We start from the raw sequence: 22,426 nt of genomic DNA, 5'->3' as shown, positions 1-22,426 counted from the left end.
GGGTATACCCCGGTCTATGTCCAGGTTAACACAAGCAGATGGTTGTGAACATGCTCTGTAAACTGAGAAGCCCCGTGTCCAAGTGAGGTGGGTTTATGCCAAGGTCAGGACATTGCAAAGTCCACCCAGAAGCCATCCCCACAACCAGCAACTTGAGACCTGGACTTTATTCTTGCTTGCTCTTGCGAACCGCTGAATCTGAACCTCGAGTCTCTGCCTCTCTGCCCCAAACTTTGGAAAGGAGAGATGGATGGACAACACATGTCTAGAAATGAAAAGCAACTGCTCCTCCTGAATGCTTTATTGGGGGCTTTCGGTGGTTTCTAAGCATGAGCGGCAGTGACACCCAGACCTTCTCCCAACATGCAAAAGGCACAGGAAAGTGAGACACGACCAGGGAGGGCAGCAGGGATGCAGAGACACCACACTCCCCTGCTCCATGTGGCATGGTGGGGCACAGGGGAAGCCCCACGTGTGATGGGGAAGGTGGGCAGTAAAGGAGGTGGCTTTGCCAGAGGCAGAGGGAAGGACCTGAGTCCATCCACCTCCAGACCCACCCCTGCACACAGGCCAGGACTGACCTTCTGAGAGAAGGTCAACATGGCTTTTGCTGCAAGTCCACCTCCCATGGTGGGAAGTCAACCCCCAGCGGGAAGAGGTGATGGGTGGGTGCTCTTCCAGGGACTTCTGGTAAAGCAAACACATTGGCCAAATCAGGAGGGGACGAGAGGGCGTGCTCATGGTGTCGGTCCCAGGCATGGCCTGGTGGTTGGGTGCCACTGTCTTGGCTTGTGCCAGTGCTGTCTCAGTCCACGTGCAGGAGAAGAGTGGAGCCCCTTGGGGTCTTCAGGAGCCTCCCCAGGGTCCGCGGTCTCCAGCCCCAGCCCCAGCCGGAGGCACCACTTGGAAGAGTCAAGTGTTGATGTTGGCTTTGTCCTGTGGAAGAGTTCCCTGGGCAAGAGGGAAGGGGAGGCGAGGGGATCAGGCCCTCTGAGCCCCCAGCACCTCCCAGAATCTGGGCCCTGGTGGATCAAACAGCCTGGGACTCACCTCAGATCCTAACCAGTCCCCACAGTTCCATCTTGAGACCTTGAATCAAAAGAAAAGGCATTCGTGTTTTCTGTTCTCTCTCTCTTTCACACTCACGCTCACTCTTTCTCTCCTTTAGTAGAGCCGTGGCCTCAACTCACGGCATTGACAATGTCTACTTCTAAACTATGGAATGTTTTCACATTGACGATAGAATTACTCCAAACGGGGTGGGGAGTGGCTGTCCAAGTGTTCATGAGACAGTGCGTTACTGAGAGCTTGCTGGGAATCACACAGTACAGAGACACCGACAGGCGCTGAGCCTGGGCCTGGCTCTAGATGTATTTTTTCTTGAGGTACCAGTAGGCAAAGTAGCCCATCCCCCCCAGGGAACCCATGAGGAAGGATGCCCCAAAGAAAGATGGGGGTTTCCGCTTGACCAGCCGGAACGCGTTGGGGATGACGGCCGACAGCAGGGTGGTGTGGATGTCTCCGAGAACTTTCCGGAAGGCCAAACGCCTCTGGACCCTCTCAAAGAAGGACTGCAGGTTGGGCCGGCTCCCATCTTCCCAGTATTTCTTGGACAGTCCCAGGAACTTGAGACGGTGCAGGGTGGCTCCCAGGAGGACATCGGCGAGGGTGAAGGCACAGCCACAGAGCCACAGCTCACATTTCTGCCCTGGGGGGAAGGGAGAGGAGATGGGGGTGGACAGGTCAGCTTCGTCCCATCAAGCTGATGGGACTTCTCTCCCTTGGACTCCTCCAGCCTCTGCCTGCCCGCCACAGCACTGCCCCGAGGTCACTCACTTCCATACAGCTTTAATGATGTTTGCCTTATGCTTATACTACCTCTATTACTATTTTTTCTTTGAACCAACTGACTTTTTAAGTGCAAATATATGTATTTAAACTCTAGCCTCCTATGTCTAACTTCCCATTTTACAGCTCCACTTGGATGTCCACTATGCATTTCAAGCTCGGTATGTCCAAAATAGAATTCCTGGGGGCGCCTGGGTGGCGCAGTCGGTTAAGCGTCCGACTTCAGCCAGGTCACGATCTCGCGGTCCGTGAGTTCGAGCCCCGCGTCGGGCTCTGGGCTGATGGCTCAGAGCCTGGAGCCTGTTTCCGATTCTGTGTCTCCCTCTCTCTCTGCCCCTCCCCCGTTCATGCTCTGTCTCTCTCTGTCCCAAAAATAAATAAACGTTGAAAAAAAAAATTAAAAAAAAAAAAAAGAAACTGCAAAATAGAATTCCTGATAGTCACTTCCAAACCCACCACAGTCTTCCCCATGTCAGCAGCCACATGCCTACCCTGTCAGTTGCTCAGGCCACAGCCCCATGCCACATCGAGTCCTCTTTCTTTCATTCCTCACGTACAGTATGTCAACAATTCCCATCGGCCTCTCTTCAAAATACATCCAGAGTGTGATGTTACCTCCATTGTTACCACCCTAGTCCAAACAAACATTCTCTCCTACCTGGGTTATCATCATGTCCTCTTACAAGGTCTTCTTGATTCTGCCCTGGACTTCCTAGAGTGTGTTCTCAACATAGCAGCTGGAGGGACTGAAAATGGGCATGGCTTGCCTGGGGGACCCAGTGGATAAGTGGATGATTCATGAGAAGTCAAGATTAGAGAAGTGGATGCAGATAAACTAGTGAAAAGGCTTAAAAACCAGGCAAAAGAATTTGGACACTGACATGGTCAGTGGGGAGAATGACGGGGTTTTGAACAAAGGTGATGTAGGAGACCAGAGGAGCTGCCTGTCCACCTCCGGGCCTTTGCCCCTGCTGTGTCTCATGCCTGGAGACTCCCCTCTGCCTCCACTTCCTGTGAGGTCTGCTGTCCTAGGAAGCTTGCTTCTGCATCTTTGAGCAGGTGTCCCTTTCAGCTCAGAAATTTCCTGAATCTGATGCCCTCCACCATCAAAGCCTGATCCCTTCCATCCCTTTCACTCTGTATCTTCTTGTTCATTCATTTATTCATTAATCCAACAAATGTTTATGTATGTGCTGGACATGAAGACCTGACCTGACATGACACAGGACAAGACAGTGTCTTGAGGGGTTGATGGTTTCATGGAACGAGGAGGTAAAGTGTAATGAAGGCCCTAATAATCTGAAGTTTGTTCTTGAACAACATAACCTTCAAGATGCCCGTTGGATAGCCAAAGGGAGATGATGAGTCAGCAGTTAGAGGTACATGTACCTAGTTCAGGTGTACATAATCAGCATGGAGGTGGGGGGACATCAGCGAGAAAGTGAGTGCAGACGGATCTGAGAATAGAACCAAGGACTGAGCTTGGGGGTTTTAAGATTTAGATATTGGGCAGCAAGGAGAAACCAGCAGAGGAGCATAAAAAGGAGCACCTGGGAGGTGGGAGATAAACCAGGAGACTGTGTTATCCTGGAAGTCAAGGTTAGGAAGTGTCCCAAGGAGAAGGGAGTGCCCGGCTGTGTTCAAACGCTGCAGAGAGGTCAAGTAGGAGGCTGAGAACTGTGGTGGCATTTGGTGACTGGTGACCATGACAAGAGTAGATGCTGATGCTGAAAGCCTGGTTGGAAGGAGTTCAAGAGAGAAATGGAGAAGAGGAACTGGAGACGGTGAGCGAAGATCACTCTTTCAGGGAATTTCGCTGTAATGGGAAGGATATGCCAATATGAGAGACAGGTCCAGAGTGTCTTTGCAAGTTGGGAGAGGAAACCCAGGATGTTGATGGGAATGATCTAGCAGAGAGGGGATGACACTACAAAAGACAGTGGAGGGAATTACGTGAGTCCTTGAACGGGATGGCTAGTATTCACGGGGAAGAGTTACTAGTCGAAGGACAGTTCACTCTTGGGAATACGAGGGAGTGTGCGGTACTACGTTTCATCAAATCTAAGTTGCTGTCAAACGTAGGACATCCACCCTGGAGAGAACAATGGTGCCAATTAAACTTTGTGAGAAACGCTGCAATTTCAGAGATGCTGAGATGTGACATAAGAGAGGTGCACCTTTGAGCTGCTAAAACATGGTGTGTGTATGGGCACTAATGCTGGTCGGGGAGAGGTTTTGGGGTCAGAGATCTGAGGGTCTCCTCCTAAAATTTCCATTTTCTCAGTGATATAGAAACAGTCAGTGAGGGGAGGGGTGGAGGCAGTGGTTAGAAGGTTGAGGAGGAAGAAGAAAGTATTATTAAGGGGGGACAGGGGTGGCCCAGGGCAGCCGGAGAGCCATCTAAGGCTAGTGGTCTTGAATCCAAAGTGAGACCAGCCTGCATGCATGTGTATTTCTCTAGCCTCTAACTTGGGTTCACAGGTGCCGGTGCTGACTAGGTCAAGAGTCGGGTGTAACCATGTTTGAGGTTTTGCAAAGTATGATAAAGCAAGAGAAGGGCACGGAAGCCGACGGTGCAGGCCAAGGAGTGCTCTTGCTGGTGGACAAGGGAGTTACCACTAGGTCCGGAGCAGGGTGAGATCAGGATGGGGGTGAGGGGCAGTGAAAGGAGGCAGGACCAAGGGGCCTGTAGACCCCAGTGACAGACTGGAGGAGACAGACAGGTTTGAGAACAGGACCAAGGACTGAGCGCTGGGGCACTCCAAGGTTCTCCAGTGAACGAGGAGAAACCAGCAAAGGCACATGAGAAGGAACAGCCTGTGAGGTGGGAGACGAACCAGAGCACGTGCTGTAATTTCCTTAATCCTCATGACAACCCTATCAAGTAGGGATTATTATCCCCACTTTACACATGAGGCAACTGAGGCACAGAGAGGATAAGTAACTTGGTCAAAGCCACACAGCTAGTACACGGCAGAGCAGAACCTGGATTTGAACCGAGCCCATCTGGTTGCAGAGTCTGTGCTTACAACCACTACATAACACTGCTTCTTTCCGTGTGCGGATGAAAAAGCGCGTATGCATGTATCTCCACATACACTCGGGCCCCTGGGTGGCTCAGTCAGTCAAGCATCCGACTCTTGGTTTCAGCTCAGGTCATGATCGTATGCTTTGTGAGACTGAGTCCCGAGTTGGGCTCTGTGCCGACGGTGCACAGCCTGCTTGGGATTCTCTCTCTCTCTGCCCCTCCCCTACTCATACTCACTCTCTCTCTCTCTCTCCCTCAAAATAAATAAAGAAACTCTAAAAAGAGAAACAAAGAGGTGTATTCTTTGTTGGGTCTGTGTGCAGATCTATGTGTCTGTCGGCCTATGTGTTTGCCTGCTCAAGTCCCCGCAGCTGATTGTGTGTGCACACGTGGATATCCGCACACCTGGGCATCTGTGTCCATGTGGTGTGGAATCCCCGCATGTATACGTGAAGTGCCTGCCCACATCCACTTGGCTGTTGGCCTGCAGACAGATGCTCACGAGCATGTATGTGCACGTCGCTATCTAAGTGTGGCCATGCCTGTGTTTACGTCTGTGGGCAAATTCTGATAGCCATGACCACCACGTATGTAGACATCTGGTATGTCACCAGAGGGCCAGATCCATTCGGTTTCCCCCTCCCCTCCAGCTATGCGTTCCCTTCGGAAAGCCCCCAGCCCTGGACAAGCTCTGTCTTGTGCCTTCTCCGAGTCTGCCAGCTGAGTGTGCTGGAGACAGTGACGTGGACCGGCTATGCCTCAGATTCATAACCACAAAGCCCAGGACAGCACTCAGCCATGCCTGGGCCTCTGATAGTTCTGGAGTAGGCTGGCTTTCCCACGCCCTGCAAAGACAACCACACTCCTATCCTCACACTCTGTCCCCAGTCCTCACTCAGCTGATGATGCCACCGTGTGCTTCATTCAGAAAATAGGAGTCTTCGGGGGTGCCTGGGTGGGTCAGTCAGTTAAGCGTCCAACTTCAGCTCAGGTCATGACCTCACAGTTCATGAGTTCGAGCCCCGTGTTGTGCTCACTGCTATCAGCTCAGAGCCTGGAGCCTGCTTTGGATTCTGTGTCTCCCTCTCTCTGCCCCTCCCCTGCTCACTCTCTCTCTCTCAAAAATAAATAAACATTAAAAAAATTAAAAGAAAATAGGAACCTTCAGCCAGAAAAGCCCTCACTCCAACCAGGAAACGTACAAAGCCAGTCACCTACATGCACACTACCTTGGGCCACCCCGCAGTGGAGGGCGCCAGCCACCTCCTCTCGTGGCCAGGTCCTCTGTGGGTCTCTGCCCCCCACCCCCCGTCCGAGGCCACACATCTTCCCTTTGCCTTCCAGACCTACTCTCCTCCCTTCTCCGCGAGGCTCTGTGCCACAGGAGAATGATTTGATGGAAAAACCGGTGGGGCTCCATGCCCTCTGGCTCCAGCCACTGGGGAGCAGAGGCAGGAGATGGGAGGGTGGGCGAGAGTGAGGTCAGAGTCTTGCTTCCCTCAGTGTCCTCTCTGTGCATCGCCACGGACTGGGTGTGTCCACAGACTGAAGGTCACAGCTCCTGCCAGGGGGTCCCCCTCTCCACACAGCCTCTCTGTCCAGGTTCCTGAAGCTGCTCCCACGCCTCACGACCTCGCAACCTCAGGCCCAGGGCACTGCATTTGTCCCTGTGCTCTTCCTGCATCCTGCCCACATATTTGTAAATAGTCCTTTGATTAAGTGCTTTTCACCTTTACCTGATTCGAGGTGCCCTGTTTCCTATGGGGCCCCTGCCTTGAAGCAGGTCCCTAGTGTCCCCTCCTGGACTGGGTGCCATCCATCCTGCAGCACTGATTTCTCCCTCCCACTGGGTTACTTCTACCAGCTTGGAAATATGCTCTTGGATGTCCTATCTTAAATTTTTTTTAATGTTTATTTGTTTTTGACAGAGAGAGAGAGAGAGAGAGAGAGAGCATGAGCTGGGGAGGGGCAGAGAGAGAGGGAGACACAGAATCCGAAGCAGGCTCCAGGCTCCGAGCTGTTAGGACAGAGCCCGACATGGGGCTCGAACTCACAGACCGCGAGATCATGACCTGAGCCAAAGTTGGACGCTCAACCGACTGAGCCACCCAGGTGCCCCTTGGATCACCTATCTTATCTTATCATCTTATCTTATCACCTTGGATCACCTATCTTATCATCCTCTCTTCACCCCGCATCCTTCTTCAGGCACCATCCCATCTCTCTACTCCCACAGCTAAACGTCGCAAAAGAGGTGTCTTCATTCTTCACCTCGTGTTTACTCTTTAGCCTTCAGCCCCCACATTCCAACTAAACTGCCCTTGGCAAGGTCACAGCCAACAGCCATGAGACAAAATTCATGGCTTGACACTGTTCTTTCCTTAAAGCACAATCCTTTCTGGGTTCCATTCACACAAGGGTCCTACATCACTGGCTCCTCTCTCTGTCGGCTTTGCTGGCTCCTCTGCCTCTACCCTCTCCTCGATGTGGGGGGATCTCAGGGCAGGTGTGGTAGTTTTAAAAATATGCTCACAGGGGCGCCTGGGTGGCGCAGTCGGTTAAGCGCCCGACTTCAGCCAGGTCACGATCTCACGGTCCGTGAGTTCGAGCCCCGCGTCGGGCTCTGGGCTGATGGCTCAGAGCCTGGAGCCTGTTTCCGATTCTGTGTCTCCCTCTCTCTCTGACCCTCCCCCGTTCATGCTCTGTCTCTCTCTGTCCCAAAAATAAATAAACGTTGAAAAAAAAATATGCTCACAAAGGGCACCTGGGTGGCTGGGTCGGTTGGGCATCCAACTCTTGATTTCAGCTTGGGACATGGTCTCGCAGTTCGTGGGTTCAAGCCCCTGGTCTGGAGCCTGCTTGGGATTCTCTCTCTGTCCCTCCCCTGCTTGCATGCAAATGCTCACTCTCAAAAATAAGCACGTGAACTTTAAAAAAAGTATACGCTCATGAACTACTCAATACTTCTCCGATGGAACCCAATTTCCCTCCCCTTGAATATGGACTGTATTTTGTGACTTGCTTCTAATGAATAGAATGTGACAGAAGTGACAGTGACTTCCAACAGTAGGTCATAAAAGGCATTGTGGCTGCTTCTCTCTCTTTCTGCGTTCACCCGTTCAGGGGAAAGCGATCAGCCATGTTGTAAGGAATCTCAAACAGCCCCACTGAAGCTTAGGTAATGAGGAACTGAGGCCTCCTGCCAATGGCCAGCAGGGAACTGAGACCTTTAGTTAAGAACCATGTGAACGAGGGGCGCCTGGTCTGACTTGGGCTCAGGTTCTGATCTCACGGTTCATGAGTTCGAGCCCCACATTGGGCTCGCTGCTGTCAGTATGGAGTCTGCTTTGGATCCTCTGTCCCCCTTCTCTCTGCCCCTCCCCTCGCTCTCGCGCTCTCTCTCTCTCTAAAGTAAATAAACATTAAAAAAAAAGAACCACGTGACTGAGCCATCTGGGAAGTGGAGTCTCCAGCTCAAATGACTGCAGCCCCAGCCAAGCTTGAGTGCAACCTGCATCATGCAACCATAAATTAGAACCAGCATCTACCCTGCTCCAGAATTCCTGACCACAGAAAATGTGTGATGTAAAACATGTGGGTTTTGTTCCTGTTTCAGCCCCTAATTCAGGGGAAATTTGCTGTGCAGCAAAAGGACACATCAGTCCTTGACTCCTCTGTTTTGTCTCTCTCCACTGTCTCCCTGGATGAATTGCCCAGTTCTATGGCTTTAAATACCACATATATGCTGGAGTCTCACCAATCTCTCTTCAGATTCCGACCTCTCCATTACAAGGCAGACTAGAATACCAATGGCTATGTGACACCCCCTCTTGGGTGTCTGAAAGGCATCTTGAACTCACTGTGCCTCAAATTGAACACTCAGCCTCCTTTGCCAGTATCAGGAAATGGCACCACTCAGTAGCTCAGACCAAAACCCAGTGGTCATCCTTTTCCTTACTCTTCCCACCTCACTCGACCATTCAGCAAGTTCCAGTTCATTCTGTCTCCAACATGCCTCTCAAGTCCATCCACGCCTCCCAATCACCCCTGCCACTTCCTCAGTCCAGGCCAATATCATCCCTCCTGGGCTGCTGTGACAACCTTCCATCAGTCTCCCTTGAAATCCATTCTCACAGCAACCAGAGTGCCCTTAAAGTCAGAACACCTCACCATTGGTGGATTGCAACAATGGCCACCAATTTCCCCCATCCTGTGTGCATGTGGCTTTGCTGCTTCTGCCAACAAGAGGCAGAGTCTTCACCCCTTTAATCAAGACTTGCTCTAGCCAACGGGGTTCTAGTAAATTCCACACAAATAGAAGCTGGAAAAGGGTTTATGTGCTGAGCCTTTGCTCCCTCGCTGCTCAGAAATGGCTTTGACCACCACCATATGAATGAGCCTGGGTTAGCCTCTGGGCGATGAGCAACATGTAGCCCACTTACTCCCATTGACCCTGCCAACAGCGAGCCAGCCACCAGACATGCCAGGGAGGTCACTGACTGCCAGCTGGCCACAAATACCTGAGTGATACCACCACCAGCATGTGAGACAGAGACAAGCGATCCCAGCTGAGCCCAGCCCAAACTGCCAAAGCACAAATCATGAACAAATAAAAGGTTCTTTTAAGTCACTCAGATTTAGAGTTTATTCGTTATGCAGCAAAAGCTAACTGATACAATCCCTTTCTCAAAACCCTCCAAGGATTCCCCATTGGATGGATTTGTATATAGTATAAAATCTAAATTCTAAATATGAATAAAATATAAATATGGGTACATTCTAAATTCTAAATACAGGTCCGTTATCCTGCATCTCTCTGGCTCTCTCCAACCTCACTCATGCCACTCTCCCCATTACTCAGCACACAGTAGCCAAGTACTGGAGAGCTCCCAGCTCTCCCCCCCGCCCCCACCCACTGCAATGGTATCCCCTCAGTGTGGGACACACCTGTCCTGCTTCTTCACAAGGCTGGCCCCTCCATATCCTTCAAATCTTATTTGAAATGTCACCTCTTCAGAGAAGCTTTATCAGATTTTCCCTGCTCTTTTCATTATCAATCTTAACACTTACCACTGTGTACAATTCTGTTTTTACTGATGGGATTATTTGATTAATGTCTTTCTTCTCCATACGACTGTAAACTCCATGAGAGCAAGAACAATATCTTGTTTTTTCTTGCATTTTTATCACCAGGACCTGGCACACAGTAGGTGTCCAAGAAATATTACAATAAATGAATGAAAAGAATGGTAATGGTAATTATTTTTGAAACTGCTATTTCTAAAACATTTTACTTTTAGCCAGGTAATGTGGAGAGTGACCAATACTCATTATCTTTATGAACCCTCACAACCTCCCTGTGAGTTGGATTCTATTATTACCCACATTTTGTAGAAGAGCTCAGAGAAGTGAAGTGAATTCCATAAGGTCACAGAACTAGGAGACAGCTGATCAAGAACCCACATCAGTGTCATCTGGCTCCATGCTAGGGGTCTTAGCTGTGACATTATAATACCTCCCAACCCTGGGCTCTGCCTCATGAGGGGACAAGTGGAGGGCATGAGTGATCCCCCCAGGGAAGTTTGGGGATGCCCCAGTGGGTGAATGAGTGAGAGACCATGTGGGCCCAGCTACTTCCTGGACCTTTGCTGCCTCCCCCAGCCATGGAGGGACACAGGACTGTCCAACATCCCCATCTGGAACAGCCCCAGTCATCTTGCCATGGAGCAGTACAATGTTGCCTCCTCTTGGAAGAGCTCATGACGAACACAGAGACTGAGGTCAGGAGGCTTCCAATCTAGGGATCACCTGAGCATCCAAAGCTGTTCTCCAGGACTATCAACCCTGCTCTCCATCTAGGTCACACTCTGTGTCTCCCTTGATCATATCAGCAGCTAATATTTGTGGACATTTCCATACTGTGTGTCAGGCCAGGTGTTTATTCCCTTTCACATACTTTCTCATTGAGCCGCACAACAGCCCTGTGAATAGGCTTTCATTTTATCACAGAAGAAGTGGCAGAGCTCGAGCTTAAAAACTCAGACTCTGGGAGCCAGGGGTTTAAATCTAGGCTCCCCCATTTCTATCTGTGTGACCTTGGGAAGGTTACTGAACCTCTCTGTGCCTTAGTTTCTTCATCGTAGTTACTCATATTATCTCCTAAAGTTGCTATGGGGATTAAACTATGTGAAACAGAATAGTACTCGACACACAGTAAGTGTTGTTAAAGATGAAAGCAGTATGGGTTGAACGGTGTCCTTCCAAAATTCATATGTTGAAGCTCTAATCCCCAGTATCTAAGAATGTGACTATATTTGGAGAAAGGGCCTTTAAAGAGGTAAGTTAAAATGAGGCCATCAGGGTGGGCCCTAACCAATCCGAGGTGTCCTTGTAAGAAGAGGACATTTTGCCACACAGACACCAGGGGTGTGTACACAGAAGAAAGCCTCTGTAAGCCCAAGAGAGGCCTCAGAAGAATCAAACCTGCCAGCCCCTTGAACTTAGACTTCCAGACTCCACAACTGTGAGAAAATAGATCTCTGTGGTTTAACTCATCCAGTCTATGGGATTTTGTTATGGCAGCCAAGCAAATTAACCCATGAATATATAAGATGTGCCTGAGAATTAAGGTCGACCAATGAGAGAATGGCAGAGCTAGAATTCTGTCTGACCCCAAAGGCAGTCTTAGAAACACCATGCCTTCTGGCCTCTGAGCACTCTTCTGTAAGGGCTCCCTTAAGCACCTTCCCTGACAGGAAGGAGAAAGTCCCTTCTTGAGATGTGTATATTAGTTTCATTACTAAGCCTTGCCATGCTTTTTTCTACAGAGGATTTAGGGCCCTGACTTTAGAACTCATGGCAATGTCCCTATTCAGGACTCTAGGTATCTATGTGTACCTTGTGCTTGCCTCAGTTACGAGATGCTGGAAGAGCACTGGACCTGTCAAGAGGGAACATGTTCTTGCCCTAACCGTGCCATTTATGAGTGGTGTGATGTTGAGCACGTCCACGTATCTCTCTGAGCCTCATTTTTCTCAAATGGAGAATGTGCATGCCGTTAGCTGTTATATGTTTAAACTAGCATGTTCCAGGCAATGTGCAAAGTGCATTTACTTTTTATAAGAGTCCAACAAGATGGCGTTAAGTTGTGTTCTTACCATCCCATTCTACAGATGAAGAAACTGAGGCTCCAATAGGGAAAACAACTTGCCCAAGTCACACAGTACAGGCGGCAAAGCTGGAACTCTAACTTAAACCTGCCTGACTCTAAACCCATCTCTCTTTTTTTTTCTTTTTAAGATTTTATTTTAAGTAATCTCTACACCTAATGTGGGGCTTGAACCCTGAGTTAAGAGTTGCATGCTCTACCGACTGAGCCAGCCAGGTGCTCCTAAACCCATCTGTTACAGCACTGTGCCCCACAGTTTTCCCATTTAGATGGGGTGTGCATGTGAAGCTGTGAGTGTAGCACTCCATGTTGCATAGGCTCCATAAATTAGCACAGCTGAGGAGACAAGACTAACAGGTCGCCCAAAACAGAGCAAGACGAGAAGGTCTGGAATCAAATTTGAAGAAGAGAAGTAGCAAAGACAGCACATAAAAGGAGAAAGGAGCAGAGTGGCATGGAGACTGTACTCCTGGCTGCAAGAGCTGCAGGAGCAAAGTTGTGGAGATGGGAAAGAGGCTGTACACTTAGGGTCCAGAGAGCCACTTAAACAGAAAGATCAAGGTCAGAAAGAGCCATAATGCATCCTTGAGCAGGGAAAGGCAAGAGGATGTGGTGGGTCATGTTGACCACCAACTACCACCAGCATTATCATCTTCATCAATCTTTGTTAAGCATCTACTGTGTGCTAAGCATTAACCTAAACATTCTTCGTGTATTATTTCACGTAACATTTCAACGCTTTTGGCAGGTCTTCTTATTATCCCTATTATACAGATGAGAAACTGAGGTCCAGGGAGGTGAAGTACCTGACCCATGATCACTTAACTACCAAGTGGTCAAGCTAGGACTTAAACCTAAGTGTATCTGACTCCATGGCCCGTGATTCTAATGTCCTGGGAGGTCCTCTGGCATCTTTGGGATAAAGGGGCTGGAACTAAACAGGGTCAGGTGGGCCGGATGGGCTCCAGCACCCACCTACCCCAGACAGAGCTGGCACCCACCCTCATTCTCCAGCTTCCTCTTCTCCAGCTCCGCCTCTATCTGGTCCAGCACCATGGCCAGCTCCCCGAGGATCTTCTTCAAGTAGCTCACATCATCGTGCTCCAGGATCTTGGCCTGGGGACAGGACAGGCAGGAGCCAGAGGAGTTGAGTTGGCTTCCATTGAGCCTGGGTGACCAGGGATTGAAGGAGCTTGACCCAGACGCTCTTTGGCAAACCCAGCCTCCAAACATCCCCTTCAGTGTAGAGGGTGCCCCATGGTTACGAAGCACCCGCATCTGGTGCTCAGGGCCCCTTGAGCTCAGCTGTCCTGGCCAGACCTCTTTCACAGGACTGACACTCTCATATACCAACTGCTGTAAGGGTTCATTGATAGGAGCTCATTGCTGCCCCTTCTCCTGAGAATTACTCTCAGCCAAAGAAAAGCTGCCTGGAGATACAGGCCCCTCAAGCCCCCGCCAGGCAATATGTAACCACTGACTGACAGATACAGAAGTATAAAAGGCTTGCCCCTTGCCTTGGGGTGGATCAACTTTGTGGTGCCACTCATGCTGCAGAGATGAACTTGGCCCCTCCCTCTTTCCTATCCCTCCCACCCTTACAGGGTTCTCCTCAGAACGCTCCCTCAATGTCACTCTTATCCAAGAACCTCCATCCAATGCTCTGCTCTTAGGGACACAACCTAAGACATGAGGAGACCAAGGCTCCAGGGGGACAGTGGCTTGCCCAAGGTCAAGTAGCCAGTAAATGACAAGAGGAGACAGAATTGGAAAAACAAGCCAGTGTTGTTTTCATTTCATGTCATCAGCTGATCCTCTACTTTGAACCAGCCTCGTGCCTTTGTTCTTTTCCGTGGGAAAGATAGTGGGGAGTGGAACTGAGCAGGTCTGGAAGCACTCACCATGAGCTTCTTCTGTTTGGAAAGGTAGGGCTCAGAGAGCTGGGGCTCCTCTTCATGGTCCAATTTCATGAGGTCTGTGGTGGCATTGGCTAAATGTCCTGGGGAGAGAATAAGGAAGGTCCCATCTTTCTGATAGCCAGTGCCACCCCCAGCCCTTCTTCCACAAACTTGTGAGTAGATTCCATTCAAACGTTGGTCTGAAAAGTAACAATATGGACAGCCAACACTTGGTAGGCACAACAGGCTGGAACCCGGGGATGGATGAGATGCCATCCTGCCCTAGGCTCAGGCTAGTGGGAGAGACAGACATGCAAAGAAATCTCTAGGATACGGCACCATCAATCTGCAATGAAGGGTGAACAGAATGCTGTGGGATAGAGGGCCACCTGCCTGGGACACAAGGCATCAAGAAACCCCACTGAGGAGGGGACTACTCGAGAATGAGTGGGAGCTTGCCAGAAATGGATAGGTTATAAACCTGGACAGACTCATGCTTCAGTGCATGCCACCCCCTACTCTTTCTCGTGGTTAAGGAAATGGGTTCGGAGAGGCTAAATATCCCACACTAGTAAACGAAAAGCAGGATAAGATCCTAGGGTCTGTTCTGTGATTGGGGTGGGGTTTCTCCAGAATTTTTGGCCAATGAGTCTGGGGTGTGGTGAGTCAGGTGGAGAGTGGTGCCCCAGTCCTGCCTGGTCCTTTCCCTTGGGCCCCAACTCCACTTAGCCATCTCTTAGGCTCCTTGAACCTCACCCAACAGACCTCACCATCTTCCCTGCTCCCCCTGCTCCTCGCCTGCATTCTCGCCTAACTGCAGCACCCCTCCCCCACACCAAGTTAAGCCAGATGCCTGGGGGTTGCCTTCAATTCCTCCTTCACCTCCTCCCTGAACAAAATCAGTCCCAGGTCCTATTGATTCCTCCTTCTTATTCTTTCCCATACTTAACATCTCCTTTTCAACCCTCTGACTCCCTTAGTTCAGACTGGATGATTCTGACCTGGCCCCAGGCACTGGCATTCTCTCCACTCTGTGCCCTTCTTCCCACTCACACTGAAGAGGTCTTCCTCAAACACACACTTGTCCATGCCATTCCCTGCTTAAAACCCACTCTGGCTCCTCACTGACCTTGGATAACCTTCAAACTCTTCAACGTGCCTTAAAAGACCAGCAGGATCCCTCTCCTCTCTTCTCACCAACTCCACCTTTCACTGAGGAAACATTTCATCCACCCAAATGCTTGGCCTGAATGTGCCAGACCATTCCAAACCTCAGGGCCTCTGCTCACACTACTTCTACCTTCTGGAATAGCTTTCTCCTGTATTCCTGAAAATCCCCTTCTAGATCCAGCACAAGATCACCTCCTCCAAAAATCCCATCCTGATCCTTTGAGAGGTCTGACCATTCAATGCCTTTGTCCTTCAGTGTCCATTGTGCAGATTTCTGCCAAAAAATGCAAATATAGTAATCAGAGATGCCATTGCACCAATCCATTCACATTCCAATCTGTGCGAAAAGTGCCCCCTGGACTTGTGCAGTTCACACCCTGTAATGCTATCCACAGAGATTCTGATGTACTTCTCTCTGAATGTAAATGTCTCCCACTAGAATTTGAGTTTCTGGATACCTGTGGCTATGTCAGATTCACCCGTTTCCTTAAAACACAGTACAGGCCTGGCACAGAACAAGAGTTTAGTGAGTGTTGAATGAATGAATGAATGAATAGAATAGAATAGAATAGAATAGAATAGAATAGAATAGAATGAATAAAATGAGTGAGTGAATGAGTGACTGCAGGTGTTCAGCTACTGCCCTCTGACGTCTCACCATCTACCACCCTATCTCCTGGCCTGATACAAAAACCAGTAAATACGCTCCCAGACCTTCCAGCTTTGGGGCTATATTAAATCTCATTGATATTTTATGAATGTGAAGGTCAAGTATAGCATTTCCTCTCTTTCCAGTCATCCAGGGCTGTACACGTGGCTCTCTTTAGACTCTAGAAGGGCAACCCAAGCCAAGGAAAGACCTTGGACTGATTGGAGGGGTCACTGCAGGATGACTGCTACATCCTGTTTGATCCCTCTCCTCTCCCAGCTGGGCTGGGGCCCTGAGTTCTTGTCTCTTCTCAAAGGAAGGAGCAGGGTAGGCCTTCTCTGGACCCCTCACTGCCTTCTAGGCTCCTTTAAATGACTCAGGGTGGAATGAGGAAGTGCTTCCAGCCCCCAGAAGCATTTAGGGACTGCCTCCATCCAGTCCTGGCCACCGTCATTGCTCACCTAGATGACAGCCAGGACCTCCTAACTCAGTGAGGGAACTTTGTAAAATGCACATCAGATCATGTCACTGTCCATCCCTGTCTCTCCACTGCTCTTTGGGCAAAATTCCAATTCTGTCAGGCCTACTCCCCAGACTCACAGCATGGCCACTCATACCTGCCTCGGACTACACTTCATCCACATTGAACTTCCTTCAGTTCCCTGAGCACACTACACCCTCTCCTCCCCCTCAACCTGAAAGGGTTCTCCCTCCCCTTCTACCTCCTGGTCATCCTTGGATGTTGCTGCATTTCAGAAGCCCTCCAGGCCCCCAGTGGCTGGAATGGGCATCTTCCCATAGCCTCCATGCTTCCTTTACCATAACACTGATTGGTTTTGGTTAAAAAATTTTTAACCAATTAGTTTTTGAACAGTTTATACACGTATACTTGTTTAAAACTTCAAATATTAGGGGCGCCCGGGTGGCTCAGTCGGTTGAGCATCCGACTTCGGCTCAGTTCATGATCTTGTGGTTTGAGTCGGAGCCCTGCGTCAGGCTCTGTGCTGACAGCTCAGAGCCTGGAGCCTGCTTTGGATTCTGTGTCTCCCTCTCTCTCTGCCCCTCCCTCACTCATGCTCTGTCTCTCTTTCTCTCTCTCTGTCAAAAATAAATAAACATTAAAAAAATTTAAAAATTCAAATATTAAAGAATGTGCAGTGAAAAGTAAATCTCTCCCCCCTCAGTCTGTGGTCTCTTAGTTCTGCTTCCTGAAAGCAAACCCTATTGGCAGCTTCTCGTGTATCTTTGTGCTTGCAAGCACCTGGGTATCCATTTAACGCCCTTTTAAATATAGTAATGATAGCACACTAGATGCGTTTGTTTTGCCTTCCTTTATTCTTACTTCCTAACATATCTTAGGGAGCATCCCTTATACTCATTTTTTAAAACAGCTGTACAGTATTCTATTGTGGGAATACTAGAATTTTTTTGCCCAGTTCCCAACTCATGCACTGCTGAGTTATTTCCAACTTCTTGCTATTACCACCTATGCTGCAATGGTGATTCTTGGTGCACACATCCAAGTGTAACTGCAGGATAATCTCCACGGTGTGGGCCTTTTTGTGTTTGATATAGGGTGCCAGACTGTCCTCCTGAGAAGTTGTTCAAATGTGTTTAGTCCCACACTGCAATTACCTGGCCACTTGTCTTTCTGCTTATCTGTGATGGAACAGATGGGATGGTAGAAGCTGTGTCTGTCCCCATTGGTCCTCAGACCCCTGCCCAGCGCCTGGGTCGTAGGAGACCTCATAAGTGTTGACTGAATGGAGACAAGATGATATTGATAGATTCCAGGTCTTACTCAAGGGTACTCTAAAGGGACAAATCAAGTTCCACAACCTGCCCCTTCCCACTTTTAAACAACAGCTCACTCCTTTGAGAGGGAGGAAGTGACCATTAAGTACCTAGTATCTACTTAGAATCATCACACTTCATCTGTCTATAGGATCCCATGGTGTCTGCACAGGGCCTGGACCAAAGTCTGTAAATAACTGTTGATGGATAATCTGATTTAATCTAACCCCCATTGACCAGGTGCTAGAAACAAAAAGATGAACCAGGCTATGGGCATGTCCAGACTAGCAGCTAGGACAGGACATGGGTGATGCTTCAATCAGAAACAAGAGACCTCACAGGGGCCTTGCATATCTGGGCAGCCTTCCTTGGTGACACCAACCCTGAAGTCACTCATTGCCCTGGATCACCAGCTATAGTCCTGACCTCCTTGGGCCCTGACCCCAGGTGTCTGGGGCTGGGACTCCTCCAGTACAAATGTGCTCCAGCTCTCCATGGACAAGACAAGCCTCTGGGAGGGCAGACAGCCCACAGCCTCTGTACGGGATGGCAGGACAAGAGGAGGGGCAGGAGAGGGGAATGAGATGGCCAGAGAGGGAGAGACATTTTGGTTTGAAAGCGGGTAAATGAGATGGACGGCCAGGGAGAGTGGTGGAGAGAAGGCAAGCAGGAGGGAGGAAGGGAGAGAGCCAGAGGATGGAGCACGAGACACCCAGAGCGAGGGCCAGAGAGATGAACAGAGACAGAGAGAAAGGGGGTGGAGACAGAGGCAGGGATGGGAAGAGGGAGACCAGGAAGGATAAGAGGAAGAGGGGGAGTTAGAGACATACAGTGGGGAGAAGATGTGGAGGAGGGGAAGGACTCCCGTTGAGGGGTCACCCATGGCACTCACTGCGGATCTCAGCCGTGGCGTACTTGGGGATCATGGAGTCCGTGGTGAGCTCGGGGTGTAGGATGCAGCCGTGCGTGTAGGCGTCCATGGGCAGCGCGTCCAGTAGCTCCCGGTACTGCAGGACCCTCGCGTGCTGTGGGCTGCCCGCCTCAGGCATCAGGGCCACCACGTGCTCTGTGGGGCACAGCCGGGGCTGGGCTGGGGGGCAACGGGTCCTGCCCCGGCCCCCTACCCCTCTCATTCAGACAGACTGGGCTCTGGCACCCTGTCCTTCAACCCCGGTGTGCTGGAACCCCAATTGTCATGGCCCAGGTGCCACCCCTTTCCCCAGGCTCTTGTGATAAAGTTTCCCCCCAGCTGACAGGGGATCCTAGTGGTCTTGCCTGCCTACCTCACCTCCCTGGAGTCCTGCCAAGCTGTCTGCTGAGGAGCTGCCCGATGGGAGTCTAGGCCCAGTGTTGGCAGGCTTCAAGAGAAGCCAGAAACCTGGATGTTTAAAACTGAACTCTCCTTAATCCTTAATTGTTGGCAACTAATTCGTATTCTTTCTCCACAGTGCATGTCTGGGCCCTGGACCCCTCTCAGCTGTGGTTTGCAGCACCTGCTATAGGCAGTGGGCTTCTGAACCTGAAGAAGGCTGGAGGGCAGGAGAGGACATAGGGTCCTGTGGTGTTCCAGGGTGTCTGGGCCCTGCTCACATCTGCAGTGTTCCGGGGCACCTGGGGCCAGGTCTATGGGGTTCCTGGGAGTCCATGGCCCTAACTATGCTTATAGGGATTCAGAGGGCTGGGCCCTGCCTGTGCCCTGGCATCCCCAGAAGGCCTGAGCCCCTCCTGGTGACTAGGATGGTCTGGGTCCAGCTCCTGCCCGGGGGCTCGGAGGGCCTGTGGCCATGCTTCTGACTCCAGAGCTCCTGGGGACGGAGGTTGTAGCCCCCTTGCTCCTAGGGCCATGTCTGGGCCAGCCTTTTCCCTGGAGTCCTGGGGATAGGGTTTGTAGCATCCCAAGGATCGTGGCCATACCTGTGGCCCTGTGGTCCCTGGGGGCGGTGGGCATCTGAGCCCTGTCTGCCATCCCACTCTTCCTTTTGGGGGAGACTGGACCTTGTCCACAGTCCCAGTGAGCTTCCTCAGGCTCCCCAAGGTTCTGTGGGGTCCCTGGGGTCTGTGGCTGAGCCCCTGGTGGATGTGGCGGCCGTACCTCCTGTGAAGGTCCGCTCCACGTAGTCGATGATCTGGTCATAGTCACTGATGATGTTGTCCCGGTGGATAATGACGGGCACCTCCTCCCCCAGGTTGAGCCGCATGAACCACGGCTCCTTGTGCTCACTCTGCGGCAGGCTCACGTCCCTCTCCTCACACACCAGGCCCTTCTCGGCAATCACCAGCCGCACCTGCAGGCGCCAGGGTCAGAGCGGGGAAGGCGGGTGGACGCACGGGGGACACTCTGCCCAGGTGGGGTGGGGCATGTGGGAAGGGAGGTCAGAGGTCACACACAGGAGGGGGCACTGTTGCTTCCTGCTCATTCTTTGGGCAGGTGGACTCTCCCAGGGCCCTGGCGCCTCTTGGTGGGAGGAACACAGCCCTATCTGGGGCCAAGGGGCAGGGCTCCCTCATAGTTATGGGACTGGGTTTCACAGCTGGACATACCTGGGATAGGATTCCTGGCTCTGCTGTGTGTGTTTGGGCAGATTCATTAAACTTCCTGAGCCTCAGTTTCTTTATTTGCAAAACGGAAGTATTAATAGTACCATGCCAGTGTCTGGCACATAGATGGCACTCAAGTCATGGTTTCACTATTATGACTGGACACTCAGCCTGGCCTCCAGGGGTACATCTGGCCAGGAAATTCATAGGAATTCTTATCATCAACATGATCGATAGCAATATTTCTCAAATTATTTAGGAAACAAAGCAAGGTGGAAAATAATTTGCCAACATCAGCTGAGCCTTTTATTGCCCCCAGACACTTTCCCATCTGGTTGTTGTTCACAACAGCTTCCCCAAAGAGGGTAGAATAGAGGCTATCTCCCTGTTTTTCTTGATGAGAAAACCAAAGCCCAGAGAGGGCAAGTAACTTACCCAAAGTCACACAGCAATTTAGCTGTAGACCTGAAACCGGAAACAGTGGGTCCTGACTCCTGCGGGCACCTTCAGGGAATCCTGGGCCTGCCCCCTCCTTAGTCTTTCCCTATGTCTCTAGGGGGTCCCAGACGAATATTTGAGCTGGTAGAAGTTAATGGAGAGCCTTGAGGCTGGGGCCTGCTCCTGACCCAGCCCAACATTTCTGAGTTGGAAGATAATTAGAGATCACCTGGTCCAACTGTCCCCTGCTTGTGGACTGAGACTCAGAAAGATGACTTTTGTCCAAATTCCCCAGCAAAAAGATGGCAAGCAACTCTACCAAAGGCTCCAGGGCAGGGGGAAGGGAGGGCATCCCTGAGCCTAGCAAAAGTGGTTCTCCTTGAGCATCAGTGTCCCCACACACACTTGGTTGGTAGCTCTTGGGACTGGATGTCCGCAGCCTCCCTCCCAGATGCCAGGAGTTAAGCACTCAGAAGGGTCAGCATGGTGTCATAGTCGGACCTTGGACTCAGTGCCAGACTGTCAGTTCAAATCCCAGCTCTGGCACCTACTTGCTGGGTGACTTGGCTTTACATCTGTGTGCCTCAGTTTCCTCATCTGTCCAATGAGAGCCCACTAGCAGTTCCCGCAGAGGGCTGCTGTGACAATTAGATACATTAATCCCTACAGAACAGTGCCTGGCACCCCATAGGCATATTGTGTCTTAGCTACTTGCATGAGATCAGGTTCTGGAAGCAGACAGATCTAGACTTGAAGCCTGGCTCTGCTGCTTATTTGCTGTGTGATCTTGGACGAGTTACTTGACTTCTCTAATCTTAGGTTCTATGAGATGAGGAATGTAATCCATTCCTTCAAGCTTGACATGAGGTTGAGATGGGATCGTATGGATAAAGTCCCAGCACGGGAGGTTAATACATGGATTCTACCATCATTATTACACACACACACACACACACACACACACACACACACACTCACCATCATGATTGGTATCCTAGAGTACTTCATGCTCAACCCTCACAGCTAACATGAACACCTCTTTCCATGTGGGGAGGAAGAAGTAACTAGCCCCTGAACCCCCAATGCTCATTCACAGATTCATTTGCTCCATTAGCCAAAAGCAGGTCCTACAGATGGGGCTGGGAGGTCCTCGCCCTGGCTCTGCCACAGCAATGCTATTATGTGATGTTAGAGTGTCACTGCCCCTTCCCGAGCCTCCTTTTAATCATGAGTAGAATGAGGGCTGGACTCCACGTTGGAGGAGCGCCTTGCTGCCAGCTAACGCTACATTCGGACCACACAGGAGACAGTGGGAGGAATGGCTGATTCTAAGAGAGGCGGAGGAGTTGTGGCAGAGAGAGAGAGCACCGGGGGTGGCATCTGTTGGGTCTGGGTGTGTGAGTGTATACGTGTGTGAGCCTGAACGTGAGTAGCAACTGCATGAGTGTGCAAGTGTGTGTGTGTGTGTGTGTGTGTGCATGTGTTCATGAGTGCGGGTGCGTATGGATGAGTGTCTGAGTGAGTATTAAAGCATTGTGTGAGTGCGTGTGCATTAGTGTGGATATGAGCGTGCATATGCACGTGTGAGTGTGTGTCCTTGTGTGTATGTGTAGGTGAGTGTGCATGTGTATGTTCTCCTGCCTGAGCCCAGGAGGAGCCCCAGAGCCATCAAGGCTGGAGTTTGGCTGGAGCGGAACTGCCCATTCCCTTCCTCCGGCCCATCCTGGCATCCTTGGCCCTGAACCATCGCGCTCTGCCCAGCCATCCAGCCTCCAGGCCAAGCTGGGACCGCTGAATGGATGGAAACAGAAACCAAACCAGGCCTCTGTCCCTGACAGGTCCGGACATTTGGCCTTGCATCCTGGCAGGGCACCTGCTCCTAGGACCACTCCCAG

At 50.7% G+C, this 22,426-nt stretch overlaps 1 protein-coding gene across 3 annotated transcripts in view; it reads right to left on the bottom strand.

Moving 5' to 3' along the window:
* Positions 1-286: 286 nt before the first annotated feature.
* The window catches only part of GDAP1L1 (ganglioside induced differentiation associated protein 1 like 1), a 40,433-nt gene continuing 18,293 nt past the window's right edge, over positions 287-22,426 (bottom strand). For 2 of the 3 annotated variants that reach the window (XM_086702275.1, XM_025932024.2), the window contains exons 2-6: positions 19,648-19,840; positions 18,448-18,621; positions 13,946-14,043; positions 13,046-13,160; positions 287-1,708 (exon numbers count right to left, since the gene is read on the bottom strand). In XM_086702275.1, coding sequence (XP_086558401.1) covers positions 1,365-1,708; positions 13,046-13,160; positions 13,946-14,043; positions 18,448-18,621; positions 19,648-19,753 — 837 coding nt within the window. In that variant the 5' untranslated portion in view covers positions 19,754-19,840 and the 3' untranslated portion in view covers positions 287-1,364. The remainder of the gene's footprint in view (positions 1,709-13,045; positions 13,161-13,945; positions 14,044-18,447; positions 18,622-19,647; positions 19,841-22,426) is intronic. The other variant, XR_015249482.1, reaches the window with a different exon arrangement.

This window comes from Puma concolor, chromosome A3 (genome assembly GCF_028749965.1).
Source record: "Puma concolor isolate L17-30 chromosome A3, mPumCon1.1.hap2, whole genome shotgun sequence".
NCBI classification, from domain to species: Eukaryota; Metazoa; Chordata; class Mammalia; order Carnivora; family Felidae; genus Puma; species Puma concolor.
The sequence above is the reverse complement of the archived record's forward strand: the minus strand, read 5'-3'. Positions and strand labels throughout refer to the sequence as shown.